The 17,636-nt window shown below is 50.3% G+C and overlaps 1 protein-coding gene across 1 annotated transcript; it reads left to right on the top strand.

Annotated features, from left to right (window-relative positions):
- Nucleotides 1-332: 332 nt before the first annotated feature.
- Mrps18a (mitochondrial ribosomal protein S18A) lies at nucleotides 333-17,508 on the top strand. Its single transcript, XM_028766794.1, has 6 exons — nucleotides 333-454; nucleotides 7,108-7,139; nucleotides 11,084-11,191; nucleotides 13,948-14,071; nucleotides 14,299-14,368; nucleotides 17,138-17,508. Exons 1-6 carry the CDS (start codon nucleotides 343-345, stop codon nucleotides 17,280-17,282), a joined length of 591 nt encoding a protein of 196 aa, XP_028622627.1. The 5' UTR covers nucleotides 333-342; the 3' UTR covers nucleotides 17,283-17,508.
- Nucleotides 17,509-17,636: the final 128 nt, after the last annotated feature.

Raw genomic sequence — 17,636 nt, 5'->3', positions numbered from 1 at the left:
CTGCCTCTGCCTCCCAAGTGCAGGGATTAAAGGCGAGCGCCACCACTGCTCGGCGTCCATGACCATTCAATCTGTCCTGACAGTCACAAAAGCTGCCCAGCAGGAAGAAAAACTAAGGAAACAGTGTGGCGTGTAATCTACCAAGGGAGACTAACAGGCAACTTTGAAGACTGGCGGCCAAAGAAAAAAAAAGAAGAAGAAGAAGACTGGCCGCCAGCAGCCAGAGGAAGTGATAGAAACAGAAGGGATGGGAGACCACGAGAAAGCCAATCGCCGCACAGCGGCTGCGCACACCCCTGCTCCGGAAGCGGAAGTGTACTCGAGGTCAGGTGTGTTCCCAAGATGGCGGCCCTCAGGGCTCTGGTGTCCGGTTGTGGGCGGCAGCTCCAAGCGTTCCTGGCAGGCCCCGCCGCGACCGGTTGGTTATGGCTTCCAGCTCGCGGGTTGAGAGAAGGTGAGTCCCAGGACCCAGAGACCTCCAGGACTTGAGAAGAGCGTTATGACACTTACGCCAACCCCGATGTGCCCCTCCCTCTCGGCGCGATTCTGAGACCTCGGAGGTGCCGTTCCCCGCGGGGAGCTTAGAAGGCTTTACAGACCCTGGCGGTGTTGCCTCACCTCCCGGTTCTTAGTGTCTTCCGAAAGTAAAGGAGAACTGAGAGAAAGGCTTGGTTATTTAAAGATCAAAGAAAAGAGTGTCTCAGAGTTCAGAAAAGCGATAAAGGGCTGAATGTTAATTCTCCCATATTTTCCAAATCGCCTCCTCTTGATTAAAGCTCGCCGCAAAGCCTACCTTACCAATTCTTCTCTGAAAAAAATGTGATTAAGTGGTCACTTTCTCTGCCCAGGCTACTAATTTGAGAGATAGCAGCCAAAGTGCAAAGGCAGTTGAACAACTAAGAAGCAATTGCTAAATGTTAGGTCTTCATTTCATTAATGTTAAATCTGGAATAGTAGCCAGATTCTAGCATCAGCTGAGCCCGTACTGCAGGCCAAATGCAGTGAGTCAAGCTCGGTAAAGGACTGTAAAGAACTGTAAAGCTTCCTGTGACGCTTGGGGTCTAGTGAACTATGGTATACCTTCCCCCCCCCCAATAAATGGAACCTATCCGTTTGCATGAAAGAGTACAGTACGATTCTGTAACGGGAAGTAGCAAAGTCAGTCGGAGATTTTCATAAAGAGGATGCTTCTTGTACAGGCTTGTAAAAGGATGGAATTTGGCAGAGTGAAAAGATCTTTCTGGATATAGTCCTTTTTGTGTTCTGTGGGAAGCAGGAAAGGATAAGTGATGTAGTTAAAAAAAAAAACAAACAAACCAGGGAATATTAGTTAAAGCTGAGAAATAACCAGTTGGGAATAGTAATAAGTATGGTTAAGGAAAACAGAGAGAAAGAAAACGAAGGAGCCACTGGATTACCATTGCATATAAGCATTATACGAAGTTTAGAAGAGGTCTCTTTTTAGTTTCAAACTGTAACTTCATTAAGAATGGCAGATAAGCTGGGCAGTGGTGCACACATTTAATCCCAGGAGGCAGAGATTGACTTCAAGGCCAGCCTAGCCTAGAGAGAGTTCTAGGACAGTTAGGGCTACACAGAGATACCCTGTCTTAACGATTAAGAGAAGAAGAAAAGAAAGCGTGGCAGATAAAGAATTCAGTTCAGAGGAATCAAGAGATAATTCATGGGTGGATGCTGTTAGCAGGTATGCTTGAGGATTCAGGCATTAATGAAAGATGGAACCATTGCTAAGAAAACAGAAAGTCAAGATGCTGCCTGAGTAGAGTCAGATTAACTCATCAAGAAGGTCACCAAAGAGATCTTGTGGATGACAGAGTGGACTTGGATAAGGTTGTCAGGTGTCCCCCATGCTGCAGCATTGGGCTTAAGCTCATAATGTGTTTGAAAGTAACTGCCATGTCAGATGATAACAGCCCCAAACTGCACATCCCTTTGGAAACACAACGTAAAGCTTCTTTAGGGTTTTTGAGGCAGCGTCTCACTGTACTTGCTATGTAGACCAGGCTGGCCTTAAACTCACAGAGATCCACCTGCCTCTGCCTCCTGGGTAAGGGCTTCTTAGCTGGAGAGTTTGTGGAATGATAAACTATCTACTCAGTCTTCGGAGTCTTCTTTACAAGTACCTGATTGCAACTCTCCTGTCTTAGCCACTGTTGAGACAGCCTGAACCACAGACTAAATATTGAATTGAATTGGTATGCTTTTACATGAAAACACTGTCCTGCGTTCTATTCTTTTGGATCACCCATCTCAACCTTTAAGTGAGCCATGTGCACTCTCCCCTTTGGTAAGGCACATTCAGCTGATTTTCATTCTAGTGAGGATGCTTGTCACTTGAATAGTATTGTCACTAGAATACATATAACATTTACAGTTGTGGAAAATAAGCCAAGTCTCTTGCTGAAAATATTCAAGCCTCTTGTTTTTCAAAGATGAAACTATATAACTATAGTAAGAATTCATGAGACTTGAAATCAAGAAGCAAAGGTACTGTATGAGGACCAAGTACCAGTATTGTTGCTATAAACTTTTAGTGTAGGGCACTGTTTCTCAGTCAGGAGTGGTCCTCCACTCTCCACTCTCACCCCCAAAACATTTGGCAATGTCAAGAAACCTTTTTGGTTGTTAGAACTGGTAGTACCAGGTGAGTGAGTGGATAGGGATCCCACTACATGTCTTACAACACACATTACAGTTCCACAACAAAGAACCACCTAGCCCAAACTGTCAGCCATGCTGATGTTAAGACAGGCTGGCTTAACACACAACGGGGTGGGGGTTAGAGTGGGGTTTGAATTTTCAAGACAGAATTTCTCTGTGTAGCCCTGGGTATACTGGAACTCACTCTGTAAGGCTAGTCTGTCCTCAAACTCAGATCCACCTGCCTGCCTCTGCCTCACCACTGGGGTTTAGAGGTGCACGCCACCACCGCCAGGCTTTGTTAATCCTGACATTTGGGAGGCAGAGGCAGAGCTAGGAGGATCTCTGTGAATTCTAAGGACAGCCTGGCCTACTTAAGAGTGTTCCCAGCCAGCCAGAGCTACACAGGTAAGCCCTGTCTCTGAGTTGGGGGTGGAGGTGAGTGATTGACAGGTCCGTACAGCCCGAAGTGACAATGAACGAATTGTGGAAGAAGCAAGACTGAAGGGAGACAAATAAGGATGCTGTGATCTACTCAGGCTTCTTGCAGTAATGTGCGAGGTTTTCCATAAACCGTCTACTCAGTCTTCCTTAAAGGTAGCTGTCTTTATTTTGTGATTGTGGGAATCTAGTTGTAAAGATGTGGTATTGTGCCTAGCTTGAGCTGTAAGAAGTAGAGTTGAAAGTAGAGGCAACACTCTCTCGTCTCCAGTATAACACAACCTCAGTACTCTGTGGCAGGCCCTACCTCTTGTTCCCTCCTTTTCTGAAAGGCCCTTAGCAGTTAACTTGCCAAAGAACATTTAGTGATTTCATCAATGACAATGTCAGACTTGGTAAGGATTGTGTTAGAGATTCCCTGTCTTACCATGCTGAGAGCCCCTGGGAAGGAAATACATTCACAACAAGAAACCAAGCACACATGAGTTAACAACTCTGATCCTAAGACAGAATGTACTGAAATGATGGCAGGCAAATGGGAGTAGGTTTCCTCTCTTTCAGTAACCTAAGAACTGCTCTCTGATAGGTCCAGCAGATCTGTCAGAGATCTTTGAGAGGGATGAGCAAGTGGGGGGCTAGGACTTGAGTATTCTGCTAATGGGAAAATGTGTTAAGTAGCAATAGGAGTCATTCTGAGGCCCAGGACACAGGGACATCCCATCAGGAATTTCAGGAGAGGGCCATAGGAGGCTGTTACAGAGCCAGCAGTTCAGACGGTGGGCAGAAGGAGATGGTGCTTGAGGAGAGCACGTGGGGGCCAGAAGCACAAGCAGTGTGAGCAGTCAGGCCAGAGAACTGCCTTCCAGCCATGCTCTGCTTAGATCTCGGTATCCACAGATCCTCGGTTTCTTAAGCTACTTGCTACTGTGGGGCCCTGCACCCCTCTGTCATCCGTGTTCCCTCTCTGCCTCCTTACTAAACGGTTGAGTCTGTCTAGCCACAGTTGATGTGTCTATCATGGGCTTCTGCACCCACTGCAGCCTCAGCATGTTGCTGCTTGCTCCAGGCTGTTAGAATTCAGTTATCTTGGACTCCATCCTGGGAGTACTTACTGAAGTACTCAGAGGACCTCTTTATGAGGCCTGGGCTTTATGACTGAACTTCCCATCCTTGCTTTACTTCTCTCCTCCAAGGCAAAGAGTGTGCCTTACTGTTGTGCTGTTACTCTGCCCAGGAGGTAGAGTGAGCTGACTTCCTGACTCTCGTGCACGTGCGGCCTCACTTGGCACAGATCGTTCTGTGGGCAAGGGGTGCTATGGTGAGAGCTGCAGCCTCCGCTGTGCTTAGGAAGCAGTGCGTCTCCGGTGGCTTCCTTCATGCCAACAACTCTCAGGATGCAGGCATGGCTGCGTCTTCTCCTAACAAGTTCTCTCTGGGTGCCTGAACCTCACTTAGCCTGGCTTTCTTATCTGCCTCACTTCTCTTGAATGAAGAGGGGACCCAAGACAAAATGGATCTCGGGTTTTGTTTGGGTTTGCCATGTTTATCCATGCACACTGAAAAGCAATACTATTTTTGATTCTTATCTCCGCTTTCCAGAGGCTTAAAATCTGCTCGGGGCCTCTCCAGGCCCTAGGCGGCCCTTCCCCCTCTACACTAACTCACCACCCTGATCAATCTCTGTCTCCCCGGGTTCCCTGGGTCATCCCTCTGGTTTGACAGATTGTCTCTCTTAGATAAGTATCTGCCTATTGTTTTACCCACTAGCTTCTAGAAAGACACTCACTGGCTCGACGCTGCTGTGGGAGAGCTTGTGAACAGTGGAGCTTGCCATGGGCTTTGATCTCTCTTCCAGGGGCCAGTGGGATGACTTCAGGGCTTGGGTCTTCGCCTAGAGTGATGTGTGTTTCGTTAGACTTGTTTACCTCATGGTTAGGGCCCAAGTGCCTGGACCAAGAAGGAAACCACATGTTTATGTTCTTTGTGTTTCAGGCCATTGTCCTGATGCTGACTTCAGTGGTACAAGAATGTGTCCCTGCTTTTGTTTCCTGAGACTTCTCAGAACCCCCCCCCCACCTGTTGTCGCTCCCATTCAGTTGCCCTCTGGCCCTCCCCCAGTTTGAGTTCTCCAAAGTAGCAGGGTTTCTAAGGTACCTGGGTCTACCATGGGGTAGGGATATGCTCTTCTTCTGTTCTCCCTGGGCCCCTTGTGTGGGCCATTCTGCAATGGACACATCATGGTGACTTTCCCACTGCAGCTGTGCTGGCTTCTAGGCTGACGACCAGGTTGAGTCTCACCCACATCCCGTTCATGGGTTGGTGTCTGTCCTGGACAAGTAGAACCGTGTGTGAGGTGACGCAGTTTCTTTTACACACAGGGAATGTAGTTCACATAAGTGGCTACAATGTTTTCCAAAGAAAGGCTCTGGGGTTTTCTGGTCATTGTTTCAGTTTTCTGTGTCTGGACTTGGACATGGAGGGCTCTCAGTTTGGTTGTTTTGGAGTAATGATTCTTTATGAATGGTCTGCCCAGAAAACAAATGAAGGATAATTCCAGACAACCTGTGTTCAATTAGGTGTTGGTCACAGAGCTCTCTGGTCACATGCTGACATGGACTCTGATTGGGTTAGCATTGCCTTTCCCTTAGGCCCTTCTCTTTTTATTGTTTATATTATGTTTTTGCAGAAGCAGTATATGTTTATTTTGGAAAATAAGATAGGCAAAAAGAAGAAGCAGAAGTACCCCCTTCCACATCTGAGGGATAGCCAGGTCTCTCACACATACCCCACAGCTGGCTGAGGGATGGCCAGGTCTCTCACACACCCCACAGCTGGCTGAGGGCCTTCTGCAGCCCATAGCTAACGTGTGTGTTTGTGGTTGGATGTGTTTCCTAGGGAGAGATCTTTAGCTCCCACTGGATTCTCAAAGCAAGGATCTCAGGGGCTTTTCTAGTCTGTATTATTATGTTAGTTGGAACTGAGTGAAACTGAACTGTGGTAGCCAGGCTCCTCTCGAGTGGCTTTTGTATAGGAGAGGCAGTGTACAGATGACGTGAGCTCAGGCTTCCTAATGCAGCAGCTAAGAGCTAAAAGGAGACGGTGACGGTGGTCTCAGTCCTTAAACATAGCACTCATTGATTATTGATTGCTGTGCCGGTTTCTTGCTAGCAGCGGTGGCTCTTTCCTTCTAAACAAGCCAGGAGCATGGGAGACTCTCCAACAACAGTTGCTGTGTGTGAGCTGGCAGCTCTGAGTACCATGGCCTTGTCATTCAGTGGCCGGGTGAGGTGAGATGGGACGTGTATGCAGCTGACAGATGTGTGCAGCTGATGGTCTCGCCTCAGGCATCAGGAGGCCCTGGTACAGGAACAGAACAGACCCCTACAGGGAGAGATGAAGAAGCATGGAGCAGAGAGGATTTCCCTCATGGCCAGTTTCATGCAGCCTTGACATGGGATTCTCAGGATACATTTTGGGGAGTGGATTTATTTGTTCACTGATAAGCCACCATTGGAACACAGACAGTACTGTGTTTTAGATTACAGAAACCCCTTTGGGCTGATTCACTCTGCACAGGGACATGTGCAAAGGGTACTTCTCACCCTTCCAGGCCTGTTGCTCTGAAAGCTTTCTGGTTTACTTTTGTAGCCCAGGCTGGCCTCAAACTCATAGCAATTTTCCTGCCACAGCTATTCAGTTTGCCAATTCTTCTGGACAGAATCAAGATGAATCTCAGCTTCAAAAGACAAAACCCAGCCTGGAGCCCCTTAATCCTACAGAGATGCTGCAGCCTGTGCATCCCAGACTTGCCTACAGTCAGCCTCAAGGGCACAGAGCCCTGGCACTCAGGGGTGAACCCTGCTTACTTTCTCTCCCAGGCAGGGACCGTGGGAGAGTGCAGACTGAAGGCTCCTCTCCTCTGCCTGTGTAGAATTTGAGCTGTTATTTGAAACTCCCTGTTCCTTATTAAATGGCTGACCTAATTTTTCCCCTTTATCTCTGTAGTGGTGAAGATCCAAGAAGGGAAGACGACTGTAGTAAGTATCGCTGCGTTGGCCACTCACGACCTCCTTAACGTTCGGAGCCGCCTGGCTGCTCCTCTGAGGGATGGATGGACGGAGGCCCAACGTGGACTCCTGGCTCCGGGATCTGCTCCCTCTGAGACCATAAATCCTGAAGTCTACTATTTCTCGGGCTGTGTGCCGTAGTGTGGTTAATCAGGAACAGTCACTGTGCCTGTGCTGAGGTATCTGTTACTTGATTAAAGTGACCTTTTGTATGACAAAGTCTCAGAGGCCTTTACTAATATGTTCTCTGGCAGGTGATAAATCAGTTTCCCACAGGGGAAACTAAGGCAGCATTTGCAGGCTACACAGCTAGAGTTAGTTGGCCCAGGGCCAGGGGCCTGCCCTTCTGATCCTTGCCTTCTATCTGGAGTGACTTAGTACCCTTAAATGATGCATTAGGAGGTGGCAGGCCCTAGGCTTGTCTTTTGGTAAGAAAGCTGGAACGATTCTTCCTCCCATGCCCCCCTCTCCCTCACTGGGCCCATGTCACCTCCCTTGAGGAGTCAGTCATGGGGCCTAGATTATCCCATAATCCTTAAAAGACAACCTTGTTTTCACATGGCCTTCTATCCCTCCAAGAAATTCTCAGCCACCTTACAGAGCTCCCAGAAGGGCTCAAGAACTTCCATGTCGACCAGGGGCTTAACCTCTCTGGCAGTTAGCCAAATGTACTGTACCCTAAGACAGTCTTATCCCCGGGAGAAATGCAGTCATTCTTCTCTGAGAATACCTCCTCGGCCTTCCCACTGATTAGTGTCGCCTGAGTCTTACTCTTCAGGGAACTTCATATCCTCAAGGCACTTCTCTGTCCTCTGATTAAAACCTAAAGCAGTCTGGCCATGATTGTGCATATCTGTAATTCCTGTACTTAGAGAATCTGGGGTTCAAGGCCACCCTCAGCTTTCTTTTTTTTTTTTTTCGAGACAGGGTTTCTCTGTGCAGCTCTGGCTGTCCTGGAACTCACTGTGTAGACCAGGCTGGCCTCGAACTCAGAAATCCGCCTGCCTCTGCCTCCCAAGTGCTGGGATTAAAGGCGTGCGCCACCACCGCCCGGCTCACCCTCAGCTTTCTAGTGAGATCAGGGTAAGCCTGGCCTCCATGAGACCATGTTTCAAATGACAAAAAAGCTAAAACAAGCATTCACCCTATAAACTGTATGATGGAGAAAAGAGTGGCATCAGTCTTTTTTGGTTTTGTTTTTTTGAGACAGGGTCTCTCTGTAGTCCTGGCTATCCTAAAACTCTGTGTAGACCAGGCTAGCCTCAAATTCACAGAGATCTGCCTGCATCTACCTCCTTAATGCTGGGAGTAAAGGCGTGTGCCATCACACCAGCTGATGTCAGACTTTTGAAGTAGCATATTGCTTCTGCTTTTCTGGGTCCAGAGTGCTCAGTGCTAAAGAGACCCCCTTCCGGCTGCATCTCCTGCTATTACAGCTGCTGTCCCGAGAGCATCCCCCTACCCACTGCATCTCCTGCTATTACAGCTGCTGTCCTGAGAGCATCCCCCTACCCACTGCATCTCCTGCTATTACAGCTGCTGTCCCGAGAGCATCCCCCTACCCACTGCATCTCCTGCTATTACAGCTGCTGTCCTGAGAGCATCCCCCTACCCACTGCATCTCCTGCTATTACAGCTGCTGTCCTGGGTCCAGCCTTTTTTTTAGCTCATTAGGTTGCTTATTCTCCTGTTGGCTGTTTCTGCTTTCCCTTGAAGACCCTGGCAGACCATGTCTGGCTATCTCAGCTGCCATCTTCAGACTCTTCAGAACTAACTAGTTCATGACCAGTAACAGCATCTTTCAGAGATTCTGTTAGGCATTCAGAATTGAAGCTTACTTGCCAGCTATTGGTGCTGTTCACATTGACTTTTAAGTGTAAAGAGGGTTTTTTCACGTGAGACATGGATCTGCTGTTTGTAGAAGGCATATGGAGACACTGTGACTCTGGGGTGAGCCCGTGCATGCCTGGTCAGGTGCTGCTATGGCTGACTGTGGCCATTTATCCTCCAAAATAAGATCCGACGCCTGCCCCACATAGTTGTGGGCGTTAAATAGACTGGTATATGTGAGCCATTCTTAGCACAGAATGGAGTGAGTAACCGTGAGCCAGTGGGTGCTAGCTCTCTCCTGGGGGGGTGAGTAACCGTGAGCCAGTGGGTGCTAGCTCTCTCCTGGGGCCCTAAAGGCCCCTCCCAGGGCCTCCCATGCACCTTCAGATTTTTCCCTGTCCCACAGCTTCTCTCTGTTTAGGGTTGCCATGGTAGAAACGGGGGTGGGTAGTAGTGCCTGGCATAACTGAGCAGAACTTCTAGCCTCTGTCCCTTGGCCGGTCCCAGCCCCAGGACAAGGTTACTTTTGTCCCAGTGCCTCTCAAATCCATCCCACTGTGCTCTCAGGCTAAGCTCCCCTGCAATTGAAGCTGATCCCCAGATCATTGTTCTAGGACACTTAGCCATTCCATTCCAAGGCTGGGGCTTAGGATACATCCCTAATGGGAAGGTCATGTCACACGTGGCCTCTGCAGAGTATTTAAAAGGTGTTATCCAAAATGATACAGGTGAAGAGAACTACAATCCCAGAACTCACTGCAAGTATAAGGCCAGCCTACTCTACATTATGAGTTCAAGCCAGCTAAGGCTACCTAGTGAGCCCCTGGTTGTTTTTAGAGGAGAGCTTCTATTGTGTTCATCTGCCAGGGTTTTCTGTGCAGAGGGAGAGAGGAGCAGCAGTGCACGCAGATGCTCGCTTGTCTTGCTCTTCTCAGGGCTTCTCAGCTGCAGCGTTGGCTGGCACTCTTTGTTGTGAGGGACTCCCTGTATATCTTTGCTAGGTGCCCGTAATACTCCTTCTCCAATTGTGCAATCAAAAATGTCCCCACACATGGCCAAGGGGGGTTTCAGGGCACACATCACCTCTGGTCAGGACCAGCATTGACTTTGTTTTGTTCCATAAAGCTGGAAACAGTGCTCTCTGCAGATAATGTGCAGAATAGGCAGGCATTTTCTTTGAAGAGCGCATCTTTCTCTATGCCATTTGGAACTTTTTCTATGTGTGTGTCTAGCTGTCTGTATGTATACATATGCATGTTTTCAGAGGCCAAAAGAGGGCCTCAGATTGCCCTGGAACTGGATGCTGGGAAAGCAAGGCCCAGTCCTATGCAAGAGCAGGACGTACTCTTACCTGCTGAGCCATCTCTCCAGCCCCCATTTGGAACTTTTAACCCCGAGCATGTGTCACCTTTCCCAGAGGCAGGGGAAGCCTGGGGTTCAGATATTTTATTGTGGCTTGTCGAGGAAGGAAAATAGCATTCAGTTGAACAGCAAGCCATTCTTCTAGTTCAGCAGTTTTCAACCTGTAGGTCTCGACCCCCAAAAGACCATCAGGAAATACAGATATTTACATTAGGATTCAGAATAGTAGCAAAATTAAGTCATGAAGTAGCAATGAAAATAATTTTGTGGTTAGGGGTCACCCCAGCCTGAGGAGCTGTGTTAAAGGGTCGCAGTGTCAGCAAGGTTGAGATCACTCTTCTAAGTTGCCAGTTTTCATGTCTGTCTGCGTGGTCATTGCTGTTTTGTCTGAAGCAAGATTCATACTGTATAACCTCTGCTGGCTTGGAACCTAATACTGTGTAGCCCAGGCTAGCCTTGAACAGTTTTCCTGCCCCTGCCACCTGGTGCTGGGATTACAGGTGTTCATCACCTGTCTGGCCACCAAATCACATCCCCGTGACCAAGGCCCAGCATATAGCAGCTACAGAAAATCTCCACCATGCAATCGGACCTGTTAATTGCTGCCATGTGACCCCCAGAAGTAAGCTCTGACTGGTATTCATGCAGGGTGTGCTCAGAGTTAATGACTTGCATGTCTGACCATGGCTCTCACATTGGACTTTTTTTTTTCTGCTTCTTAGATTGAAGGCCGAATCACAGAAACTCCCAAGGCGACTCCAAATCCCCCTAACCCCTCAGGCCAGTGCCCCATCTGCCGTTGGAACCTGAAGCACAAATATACCTATGAGGTAAGTGTGGACGTAAAGACCATATCCTGCATTCTCTGGAGTCAGGGGCCTCTTATCTTGAGCACTGTCCTCCCCGTATAGTGACAGCTGCATTCCACAAGGCTATCAAAGGCATCACTGTCCAGTAGCGTCAACCCTGGCCATGGGATAGACTCTAAGGAGCTTGACAAAATACTGGGCTGAGGGCTGGAGCGATGGCTCAGTGATTAAGTGCACTGGCTGTTCTTCTAGAGGACAGGGTTTCAGTTCTGAACAGGAGCACAGTGGTTAAGAACTGTATATATCAAGTTCCAAAGAATCCAGTACCCTCTTCTGGCCTCCACAGGCATTGCATGTTCATGGTACTCACACATACGTGCAGCCAAAACACCTGTATGCATAAAATAAAAATAAAATTTTGTTTTGTTTTGTTTTGTTTTGTTTTGTTTTGTTTTTAGTAAAAAGAAATAATGGGGCCGGAGTGATGGCTTACCAGTTAAGAGTATTTGCTTCTCCTGCAAAGGGAATTTAGTTCCTAGCCCCCACAGGACAGCTCGCAGCCCCTGAACTCCAGTTCTACAGTAGCATCGAGATGCTCCCCGTCCCCAAGGGTACTGAGGAGCATGTGGTACACATATACACACAGAGGAAACTCACTTAGACACTTTTTTTTTAAAAGGAAAATCACTGCTCAAACAACTCAGCATCAAACAGACCTAGTCAGCTTGGCATTGTTAGCGTTCTCATGGGCTGTGGGGCTGGAGGCCACTGCTGCACTTGTGGCCTTGCTCGGAATGGCAGGGGTAGTTCTCCCACGGATGCAGTCAGGTCTGAATTCTGCTCTCCTCCCCTTAGGTAATGAGCTAGTTCACAGTGTGATCTGCAGACACATTCTTGTCTCCACAGTGGAGCTCCAGACTACCCAGCTGCTCTAGCTCTTCCAGAACAGCTGCTTCTGGGAAAAGAGATGATGGTGACCATACCCAGACGCAGACAGCATAGCAAGGGTGGGGCTGCTCCAGTCGGCCCTGGCCTGGCCTGTCATAGGCTTTATACAGCTCCCTATAGTTCTCGTTCTCCCCCTCACTCATCCTCTCTCCCTTGAGGAGTGTGTGTACGTGTGAGGGCACAGATGCCAAGGCACAGGCATGGAGGTCGGTCAGTCCTCTCCTTCCTTTGTGTGGACCCCAAGGATGGAACTTAGATAGTCAGGCATGGCGGCAAGTGTGTTTACTGGCTGAGCCATTTACCAGCACTTAGATTTCTGATTAACCCTATGAAGTAGGGACTTCCTCTTCCTTGCTTTGCCGTGAGGGAGTCTCGAGCATGAAGAAGTTAACGACTGTGCTGCAGTCACCCAGCACTAAGTACCAGCACTGGGCTTCAAATCCACCCAGCACTAAGTACCAGCACTGGGCTCCAAATCCAAGGTGCCGGGCAGAGCCGTGTGCTAGCTGCTACCCTGCAGAAGACAGGAGGTGGCCCTGGGTACCCCACATTGTTCTCTAGAGTGCTCACTGGGGACATGAACACTCTCTTTTGGGGTTTCAGGTGATTCAGGCTCTGGACCAGTTTGACCTGTGTTGTCCCAGTTCTCCCTTTGAGGCACAGAATGACTAAGGGGAAAGATCCTGACCAGGTGATAAGACCAGGAAGATCTGAACAGAGTGACCCAGCTAGTCTCCTGGGCAGGGACCTTGGCTTCAGTCCACCCCCAGGTGTGGGGGCAGGAGCAAGGCTCTCCCCTGCCCTGGGTTCTCTCAGGTGCTGAGAGAGTGCAGCGGAAGGCTGAGGTCAGAGCCTCTTCCGTGGATGCCAGTGACTATACAGACATGCTCAGTGTCTTGGCTACAGAGGCAGGCAGCGCCCACCCCTGCCCAGACACCCTGGGCACTCTCCTGCTGGCCTTTCCAGGAAATTGATTTGGCTCCATTTTTCCAGGAGAAGAAATCTAATTCTTTCCGAGGTAAAGGCTGAAGTTGTTTTTCCTTTTCCCCTTTCCACTAGGAGCACTATTGGCCCAAGCTGTGTGCAACTGTCGGCTGGCTTGGCAGCCTGCAATAAAGAGTCTGAGGATACAAGCCAGCGTGTTAGCTGTGGCTTAGCCCAAGTCTTGTTACCTGCTTCTGCTGAGTGTAGGGCTGAGGGTTCCAGACCTGGGTCCCCAGAGTTGTTTAGTGATGAAAACAGATTTGCAGCTGTATTGCAATACAGCCAAGGCAGCAGACTGCTAAACGGACAAGCGGCTGCTGAGGCTGGCAGTGGGCCCTGGCAAGGGCAAGTATTAACCCTTTGAGCCATGTGTAGTGGGGGAGAGGGTTTGTCCTTCTTGCTAGACTTATCCCACATAGTTTGTTAGGTGTGGGGGGCTACACAGAAGCCTAAGGACCCCTTCCCTGCGGGATAACAGGGCTTCGGAAACATTGACTCAACTTCACATCTGGTTCCCTCCTTCTCAGCTCAGGTGCCTGCCTAGCACCTGAGCAGGAACAACTGTCTCTGCACTTCACCTGTGCCATCTCAGTCCTGAGACTGAGGTGAAACAGGCATTCCTCTCATGAAATACTTGACATGTCCCATCAGCAGAGGAGAATAACCACCAGGCATCCTATACCAAGAAAGGCTGGTGGTAAAACACTCACTACAGCGTTTCTGGTCTCATCTGATGTGAGAACATTTTGGGGGAGGTGCTGGGAGCCCTGCGGAGCCCACGGTTCAGGTTCCCAACATCCAAGAACACCCATCCGACCCACATTCCTGTTCTTGGTTTTCACTAGGATGTTTTGCTGCTCAGTCAGTTCATCCGGCCTCACGGAGGCATGCTGCCCCGGAGTGTCACCGGCTTGTGCAAGGAGGAACATCGAAAAATCGAGGAGTGCGTGAAGATGGCTCATCGGGCAGGTCACAGTACCCAAGGCTAAGAGGGGTGGTGGGGACTCCAGTTCCTCTTCCCAGCCAGCTGTCGAAGCTGGAAGAGAGGTGGTGAGCAGAATGTTGATTGTGACACGCACACACATGTGCGCACGCATGCACACACGCACACACTTCCTCCCTCTTCCTGTGGTCTGTACCCGGGGCCCTTTCAGAACTGTGGAGACTGACCCTCATATGTTCTTCCTTCCACTCAGGTCTGTTCCCAAATCACAGACCACAGCTTCCAGAGGGATGCTTACCAAAGGATAAACCCAAGCTCAACCGGTAAGAAGACATGCATACAATTAACCCAAGCATTCTGGGGCCTCTGGACCTCATTGCATTCTAGGGAAGTGTGGGTCTCACAGCAGCCTGAGAGCGCTGGGGTATTGCTTGTCTGCTCCATTCCCAGCCAGCCCAAACACACACCTACCGTTCCTGCCATGGCTGTACTGTATGCTATTTGCCACCTTCCTGACCCAGCTCTTCTCTTTCTTTCCTAGAGGGCCTTGACCCAGGGGCAAGGAAGCTGCTGGTTGGGCATTAGACTGTGTCAATCCCTGTTCATATCACACAGAGCTGCTATGGGGAAGTCAGAGCACGTCTACAAACCTTGATGTCCCAGCTCTCTCTAGCACTGGGGTCATTCCAGGGCAGAGGAAGGCCTTAGCTACAGGAGGACTGTCTGGGATAGGGGGATGTACACAGGGTCGCATCAAAGCAGCCTGCACAGTCAGTCACCACCCGTGCACGCCCTGTAGTCATGAAGTTAACAGCCCACACAACTGCCATGCCATTGACTTATCCTGAGAACAGATGCACATCAGCCCTCCAGCACCAGCAGGTGGCTCTGCAGGCCCCTCCTCAGTGAGAGCAGATTGTCACCTAACTCTCAGAGCACTGTCCTTTTGCTGGCTCCCCTTTCCCTGACATCACTAACAGGCCGTTGTTCAACAGAGAGCTGGGTCTTTAGAGTTGATCTTGCAGGGAATTGATGCCCGCGACTAGCAGCTCCTCTCACCTCCAGTGTGTCAGGCTGCCTCTGGTCCTGTGAGCAAGAGACACTGCAGGAGGACTGAGGCCGAGCCAGACTCTCCAGCCCCATAGACCTTTGCAGAGATCCCTGCCAGAGCCGAGGTAGAGGCTGGAAGACCCGGTTGCTAGGCAAAGAGGGTAGAGATAGGGTAATCGAGGCTGGCTGCTTTGTGCCTTGCCTCCCCCATCCCTAGATTCTGAGCCCAAGCTGAGCTGGGCTCGGCTGGCTGCCAGCAGTCCCAAGGAGCAGGGCATGCTCTGGTCTGTTTGGGGTTGAGCCCACCCCCAACCCTGGCTTTTTAAGAGACAGCAGCAAGCCTGAGGACACAACCCATCCTGCCCTCAGGCCTTTGAAGCTAGGCCAGGCTCCCTCCCTTACATCCGGTGTCCTTTAGTGTGACACGGGATTGATGATGTGTGGGGGCTCTTGAGTTGCAAAAGGCCATCCTGGGGGAAGGGAAGTCCTGGCTCAGGAGGTACTGATCTCTGTACAGGGGACACTCCGATTACACCCAAAGGCCCCTAAGCTGCACTCAAGGGCCTAGGCCCTGCTCGCTCTCTGTGTCCTCCGCACCTGGTACAGCACTGTCTTCTCCAGCAGAGAGGACAGTATCCCCTCTCCTTCTCTCCTGTGCTTAGCACACATGTCCAGGCCAGACCCTCCTCAGGAGAGGTAGGATGTAGCCAGAGCTGAGGTGTCCACAGAGAGCTCTTTGGATGCCCCCAACCTACCCCAGTTAGCTGGCTGTTCCACGTGGCACAGAGGCAGCCAAGGCTAACTGAAGGAGAGCAGAGGATAGCTATGGCGAGTCTGGTCAGCCGGGGTCTTCTCAAGTCCTTGAGTCCTGGTGAACACCCTATTTCATGGGCCTGTTCATAAACCCATCTCACCTCTCCCTCTGGGGAGTGGGAGAGGCCAGCAAAAGGGCCAGCTGGGGGTGAGGGAACTTATGCTGGACTAACCTGTTGACCTAGAACAACTGACCATAGAAACAGCAGCCCCTGTGCAGGCAATACCCCAGTACAGTGTTGGTATCTCCAGCCAACTAAGGAAGGCCTCATCTTCCTCCCTCCTGTGCCCAGCACACAGGGACAGGCTGGACCTCCTGTAGCTCTCCCTCTGCATGCAGCTAACAGCTGAAGACCAAGGTCCAAAGGAGCGTGATGAAAAGGCATGAATCAGCAATCCCTTGTCAGCCAGAAGATGTCAGCCAAAAAGTAAATTTAATTTCTGCCAGGAATACTAGTTTTTAAACTAATACTTGAGGGCCTCTAGAGGCAGCCAGGGCAAGCCTCAACCTCGAATAGAACACAGGAGGACCCCTGGCCTTCGTGGCTGAACTCTTGAGTATGAAGGATGGGCCTTCCTGATCAGGAGCCAGGTTTCATTATGAACAGAGTAAACCCCAGTCTTGGTACTATGAACTACTTTTCCAGGAACAATCAAAGCCTAGGCTATCCCCAGAGGAGGCCAGAGGGCCATGGGTGGCCGCCATCTTTCCCTGCCCCCTCCCACTTACAGAAACCTGCTGGACTGGGACTGCACCATTGTGCTCATCCCTTGCTTCCTACGGGTGAGGGATGGGGTCCTGCAACGATTGAGGTGCCCAGGAAGTTCCCTGGAGGCTAGGATGTCTAAAGGAGCCAATTGGGAAGAGTGCAAGCTTTCTCCAGGCTTTCACATTCCTGTCTCTAGCTTCAGGCCAGAGACCTGCTGTCCAAGCAGCCTCTTCTCTGCCTTCCTTGCTCTGTGGATGCACACTGACAGTTCTTAAAGGTGAAGGGAGCCGGGCCTGGACTGCCTGACCCTGCCTCAACCCTGACCACACACTTGTAGCAGCAAGAGCCCAGCCCATCTGTTTACAAAACAGCAGTTTCTCCTCCCTCCCCCCAAAGCGCTTTGCCTTTTGAGAAAGGAAAACTGGTGAAGGAGGCTGCACAGCCCCTGCAGCCCAGCCCCAGGAGACAGTGTCTGGCTCTTCCTGCCCATCAGGCAACCTCTCTGTGTTCCCACTACAGCTATCTGACTCGCTGGGCTCCCAAGTCTGTCAAGCCCATCTACAAAAAAGGTCACCGTTGGAACAAGGTGCGTATGGCTGTGGGGTCACCACTCCTCAGAGACAATGTGTGCTACTCCAGAAGGCCTCTGAAGCTGATGCATTAATGAGGGCAACACTGCTGACGACCTGACAGAACCCTCCAGAAGATGCACTTGCCCCTCCCACCAGAACTACTGTCCTTCACAAACAGCACAAGGATGTTGGAACTAACTTCTGTTCCTTGGATCTCCTGGCCACTGTGGTCTTCTGACTGGCTGGGGCTGAGGTCGGAGCTGGGGCAGGAGACTTACCCAAGGAAATGTAATAAAGCAGGCTCTTTGCTTCCCCGTGTGCTCAGTGCTGGTTCCCAGACTGTGCAGAGTAGGGAACTGTGTGTGCAGCGGGCCCTGTCAGTGTAACTGGAGCAGGTGCATCTGCTGATGGCACCGCACTGTGCTCAGCCTAGTGACTGTCAGTTA

The sequence above is a fragment of the Grammomys surdaster genome, unplaced genomic scaffold, assembly GCF_004785775.1.
Source record: "Grammomys surdaster isolate TR1022 unplaced genomic scaffold, NIH_TR_1.0 169, whole genome shotgun sequence".
NCBI classification, from domain to species: Eukaryota; Metazoa; Chordata; class Mammalia; order Rodentia; family Muridae; genus Grammomys; species Grammomys surdaster.
The sequence above is the reverse complement of the archived record's forward strand: the minus strand, read 5'-3'. Positions and strand labels throughout refer to the sequence as shown.